This window comes from Cydia strobilella, chromosome 10, assembly GCF_947568885.1.
Source record: "Cydia strobilella chromosome 10, ilCydStro3.1, whole genome shotgun sequence".
In the NCBI taxonomy this organism is placed as follows: domain Eukaryota; kingdom Metazoa; phylum Arthropoda; class Insecta; order Lepidoptera; family Tortricidae; genus Cydia; species Cydia strobilella.
The window spans coordinates 8,224,705-8,230,704 of record NC_086050.1 but is presented as its reverse complement, the minus strand read 5'-3'; the positions used below and the strand labels follow the sequence as shown (position 1 = coordinate 8,230,704).

Here is a 6,000-nt window from a genome sequence, read left to right as displayed (position 1 = left end):
CAGTTTCTAGATATAGTTTGTCAAAGGTCTGTCTCATTTCAAATATATACAGAGAGAATCATACTTGTCTTACACTAGTACTAGCACCCAAAAGAAAAGGATGAGTATAATTTTTTTTGTTTTTATTTGCTGCCAATTTGGGTTGACCAACTATAACCACCTTTTCTAGTGACAAGAATAGTTCGTAAGACTAAAGCGGATCGCAATCTCTTATGGCAGAATTGTTGCAAAAGTGACCAGCTTTCAGCTGTAAATAATAGTTTCAAATCTCTCTGGTAGCGCTAGGTAGGCTCTGAGACCATAGAGTATTGTAATATATAGGAGACTCTATGACATGAACCATAGAGGTATAATAATGTAGAGGTGAAATGGGGGAGGGGCAGTTAATAAACTGACCAAATTACGTAGGTTGTTTCCGGTATGTTGTCAGGAATGTTAAAACGTGTTTTAATTGTGTCGCATTGCGTATGTTCTGTCCCTCACGGTCACGGTCGCACGGGTGCACATCTATATAAAATACTAGGTGTATAGTCTAGGTATTTCAGTGTATGGTAGCGCCGCCTATTTACTGTTTTTTACGGTCACTTTTTGATACACGAAGATTCATTTTCTTACCTCTAAATAGTATTCCTTGCCAGAGAGTCACAAGAACAATACGAGTACAGATGAGTCTTATTTAAGACGAAAGTGGAGGGCCCGCGCGACATCGCCTTTTCATACAAACGTAGTCCTCATTTTCCTCTCTGGATATTAAGATTGTTGAAAATATTTTGACACTATTGGTTGTATATCAATCACAGCTATGCCATTGCCGTTAGATTTATTTTTTCGAATTTTTGATTATTATAAAAGTTAGAAGCATTTTAATGTTTTTATGAAATCTATTTTTCGCTCCTAATTTTTACAATAATCAAAAAATCTAAAAAAGTCAAGCGTAGGGGCATAGTTATGGAAGGTAGAGCTAAGGAAATGAATCTTCATGTATCAAAAATGACCGTAAAAAACAGTAAATAGGCAGCGCCACCATACACTGAAGTACCTAGACCATACACCTAGTATTTTATATAGATGTGTACCCGTGCGACCGTGAGGGACAGAACATACGCAATGCGATAAAATTAAAAACACATTTTAACATTCCTGACAACATACCAGAAACAACCTCCGTTGGTCGGGTTATTTGCTGCTCCTCCCCATTTCATATCTACATTATTATACCTCTATGGTTCACGTAATAGAGTCTCCTATATATTACAATACTCTTTGGTCTCAGAGCCTACCTAGCGCCACCGGAGAGATTAGGAACTATTATTTAAAGCTGAGAGCGGTCACTTTTGCAACAATTCTGCCATAAGAGATTGGCATCCTTTCTATAACATCCATAGGCATAGCTATGGTTAATACCATAGAGTAACTTATACTAGAGCGGTACTGTCATAGTAAATTTTGTAACCCCAGTAAATTCACTGCCATCTGTCGACACACTTTAAAACTAAAAATGAAGATTTATAAAAATACGATAAAATGTATTTAAATATGGATAAATGATTTTTTTTATTTTCATTAATTATTTTTATGATTTAGACCCATGTTCTTTCACTGATATGCGTTAAAATTATTAAATAACAAACGAAACCGTCAACGCCATCTATACGACAGTAGGTCAAAGCTAGTAGCGCCCTCTGAACGAAAATCAAATTTTCTTGATTTTCGAGGCACGTTTTTTCCTTAGACTGTATCCATCTATTACGGACTTATATCTATCTTTGTTAATACCAAAGAGGATAATTATAATAGGATAGAGCGGTACCAAAGAATATAATACTCACTGAGCGGTACTGTCATAGCAAAGAGGATATAATGGGATAAAGCGGTACTGTCATAGTAAATTTTGTAACCACAGTAAATTCACTGCCATCTATCGACACACTTTAAAACTAAAAATGAAGATTCATAAAAATACGATAAAATGTATTTAAATATGGATAAATATTTTTTTTTATTTGCATTAATTATTTTTATATGATTTTACCTATGTCCTTTCACGTATATGCGTTAAAATTGTTAAATAACACACGAAACCGTCAACGCCCTCTATACGAGAGTAGCCCAAAGGTAGTGGCGCCATCTGATCGAGAATCATTTTCGAGGCACGTTTTTTCCTTACACTGTATCCATCTATTACGGAGTTATATCTATCTTTGTTAATACTTAATACATATACATCAAATTATGCAAAAAAAACCGTTACGTCAATATCCAGAGAGGAAAATGAGGACTACGTTTGTATGGAGAAGCGGCCGTCCCCTTTCCTCTTCTACCACAGTGTTCGTAATAGTCAAGGTTTGCACACAAGCTCTTATGCTGGAACCACACTTCGCTTTATGTAGCAAATATTCGTGTTGCATCTCTTTCCTTTGACATACAAAACAAAAGGGATGCAACACGAATATTTGCCAAATACAGCGCAGTGTGATGCTGGCATTAAAAATAGTGTGCGTCATTGTCATCAAGCCAAAGAGTAGTATATGCATCAAGCTCGGGAGCGTGGAAGTCAAGTGAAGCTCCCGCTCAATTCCTTGGAGTCATCGTCATCGTTGAGATTTTAATATCACTGGCCACCGCATATGCATTGGTGCATCATTGAAAACGTCATACCTTAAACTAAAACGTTGCAAATGCCCTATAGCACCGTTAATCAGATTGAATATGAATTTATTTTCTTTGAGTCGCCCTAGCCTGCTCAAAGGGGATCACATTATTTTTTCAACAATACAATAATAAAATGACATGTGATCGCCGCACACGCGTGGTCAGCTCAGACGCACAATGATCGCGGAAGATCTAAGGGCGTGCGCACACACCTGTCTGCGCAGCTGCGTTTGCGATTTGTTCTTGTACACCAGGCATTGTACTTACATCTTGCGGATTTCGGTGACCCATATTATTGATTCATGCGTTATTTTGGGAGATAAAACAAAAAGTGTACCTATAGGTACTTTAGCTCAAACTCATCATTTAATTTGTTAGATTTTTTGATGAATGCTTTTAAATCTTCGCTTGCTAAAAGCAAGTAAATAATCTAACCAAAATACGTTTTCGATCTAATTCCAATACGACACATTGAATTTGCCGCCGTATTCATACGACGTTAAATTTTCATGAAAACGATCGATCGAACACACTCGTTGAAGTCTTTTCTATGCTGCACATAGGAAGTATGGATGGTATAGAAAGGATGCCAATCTCTTATGGACCTCTTGCAAAAGTGACCGCTTTCAGCTTTAAATAATATTTACTAATCTCTCCGGTGGCGCTAGTTAGGCTCTGGGACATGAGTATAACATGAACCATATAAGGCAACAAATAACCCAACCAAATTACGTAGGTTGTTTTTGGTAGTATTTCGGTGTATGGTGGCGCCGCCTAATTACTGTTTTTTGATGGACACATTTCATACATAGAGATTTGGCTCCTTTATATAGTCTTCATGATAGGAAGGATACATTAGTATGGATGGTATAGAAAGGATGCCAATCTCTTATGGCAGAATTGTTGCAAAAGTGACCGCTTTCAGCTTTAAATAATAGTTCCTATAATCTCTCCGGTGGCGCTAGTTAAGCTCTGGGACATGAGTATAACATGAACCATATAAGGCAAAAAATAACCCGACCAAATTACGTAGGTTGTTTTTGGTAGTATTTCGGTGTATGGTGGCGCCGCCTAATTACTGTTTTTTGATGGACACTTTTCATACATAGAGATTTGGCTCCTTTATATAGTCTCCATGATACATTAGGACAACTGCAATTTCATCCGTCACTGACATCCGGTGAGGTACTGCGCACCAAGCCGTCATACTCGAGGTCTTACTTACACAAAAAATATAAATAATACATAATAACCAAGATGCCACCAACGAGCTGCCATCAAAGCCGGTGTCAGCATTGTGAGTTCTGCCACGCCATAAATATCCCTGAAACCTTCGCCACGTCACCCTAACAAAAACCAACTATTTGACATCTAAATTATTGTAAGAAGCCAGTTTCAGAAGGATAGTCAACAAATCGCCCCCGAAGCAGATGAACATCCCTGCGAATTTAACAAAAAGAACGGCAAATAATACATCAGATAAAAGAATTTTCAAAACAAACTCAAAATACTAAAGCGTTTGACACGAGCATCCGCTCGGCCACAAAAACGCGGAGCGGGCGTGACGAATCGCACTCCAAAATGAACCATATGTCAATATTGTGAGAGGCGATTTCGTCATGGCAGCGCATTGCTTTGATCCCGCGATAGATCTCAATAGAGGTGATTAAAGGCGCCTCTGATTTTAGTTGAATGCTTTTTTCCTACCTTCATCGGCCATACAAAATAAACGGCACACTACTGTAAAAGAATATACAATTATTGGGCTTTGAATGGTTACAGCGGGGGTGAAGTGCTCATAAATTGTTATTTTTTTCGTTTAGGAATCTTTTAAAATTCATAAACGACTTTTGTTGTGCCGGATTTATTGTGTGTCAGGAGGCGTTAGGTGTCGTTTGTGACCGGCCCGACTATTTACTAATTATACGCTTCGCAGGCGACGGGTTTTTGTGGCAAAAGTGAAACTTACACCCCGGCTATGTCTACAAAACTAACGTGTGAATGAAGTCGGAAAAAGGTGAAAAGATGAATCAGTGAGGTTTTATGCCTTTGTTTTATTGAAGCATACAAAAAGTTTAATCAGCCTAGATTTGTTTTGACTTTGTTCATTTCAAAATTTTAAATCAATGTGACATTTCTGATGTCATCTTGAAATACAAGTAATTTATGGATTTATTAAAATTATTTTGTTTATTTCGTTATTAAATGGCAGCAAAATTTTTACATCGTTCGATTGTGACTTTTTGGTTGCAAATACGTCATTATAGTAAAGGTGCAAAACCTGCGGTAAAACAAGCTGTTGAACCTGCGAAAAAACCTCCGGATCGTCGTATTTTTAAAGTGTACCGTTTTGCCGGGATCGCCTCAGGCCAGAAACCTAAGGTACAATCATTCGAATTCGACATCACAAAAATTGGTGGCATGGTTCTCGATGCCCTCATCAAAATAAAGGAAATGGATCCGACGGTTACTTTCAGAAGATCATGTCGTGAAGGCATTTGCGGCTCCTGCGGCATCAACCTCCAGGGTGTCAACTGCCTGGCGTGCATAACGGAGATACCAAAAGATAAAGTGATCACTATACTGCCGCTACCACACATGTACGTCCAGAAAGACTTAGTGGTCGATATGACACACTTTTTTCGTCAATATAATAGTATCAGGCCCTATCTTGTGCGTCCAGACCCCCTACCCATGGGCAGAACGCAGTATGCACAAAGTATCAAGGACAACAGTAAGTTAGTTGGTTTGTACGAGTGCATTCTATGTGCTTGCTGCTCGACATCGTGCCCCAGCTACTGGTGGAACGGCCGCAGATTCCTAGGACCTGCTTCATTGTTGCATACTTACCGATGGGTGATAGACTCGAGGGACGCAGATACAGATCGGAGGCTGTGGGACGTCAGAGATGACTTTAAAGCGTTCAGGTGTCACACTATAATGGTCTGCATGTTGGTTTGCCCGAAAGGCTTGCATCCAGCTCGACAGATTTCAAGTTTGAAGCGGTTAATATCGAAAGTGGAGAAAAAACCGGAGCCGGAATTGGATCCTTTGGCGTTTGCCAATGTGGGTATAAAATCGGCGTCTTCTTGTGGTCCATCTGCTGGCGGAGGTGGGTGTAAAAGCAAGTGAATCAATATTTTTATTAGTTAAGCGCTTGCTTATATTAAAATGCATTTGTTGTTGTAAAAACTGTTATTTGTACTATGTATAATACTAAAAGATATATGTACCAACAATGAAAGAAGAGAAAAATGTAAGTTGGTATGTCCATACCTTTTTTTTTGATGTTTATAAGTATAATTATATATACATAATTATAAATTTATTTAGTTTTTATAAATAAAG

The 6,000-nt window shown here is 38.2% G+C and overlaps 1 protein-coding gene across 1 annotated transcript; it reads left to right on the top strand.

Moving 5' to 3' along the window:
* Nucleotides 1-4,784: 4,784 nt before the first annotated feature.
* LOC134744759 (succinate dehydrogenase iron-sulfur subunit-like) lies at nt 4,785-5,854 on the top strand. The gene has a single exon (XM_063678675.1). The coding sequence runs from the start codon at nt 4,858-4,860 to the stop codon at nt 5,782-5,784; it is 927 nt and encodes a 308-aa protein (XP_063534745.1). The 5' UTR covers nt 4,785-4,857; the 3' UTR covers nt 5,785-5,854.
* Nucleotides 5,855-6,000: the final 146 nt, after the last annotated feature.

Coding starts and splice junctions, on each gene's coding strand:
- LOC134744759 (XM_063678675.1), top strand. CDS start 4,858: ATGGCAGCAAAATTTTTACATCGTTCGATTGTGACTTTTTGGTTGCAA.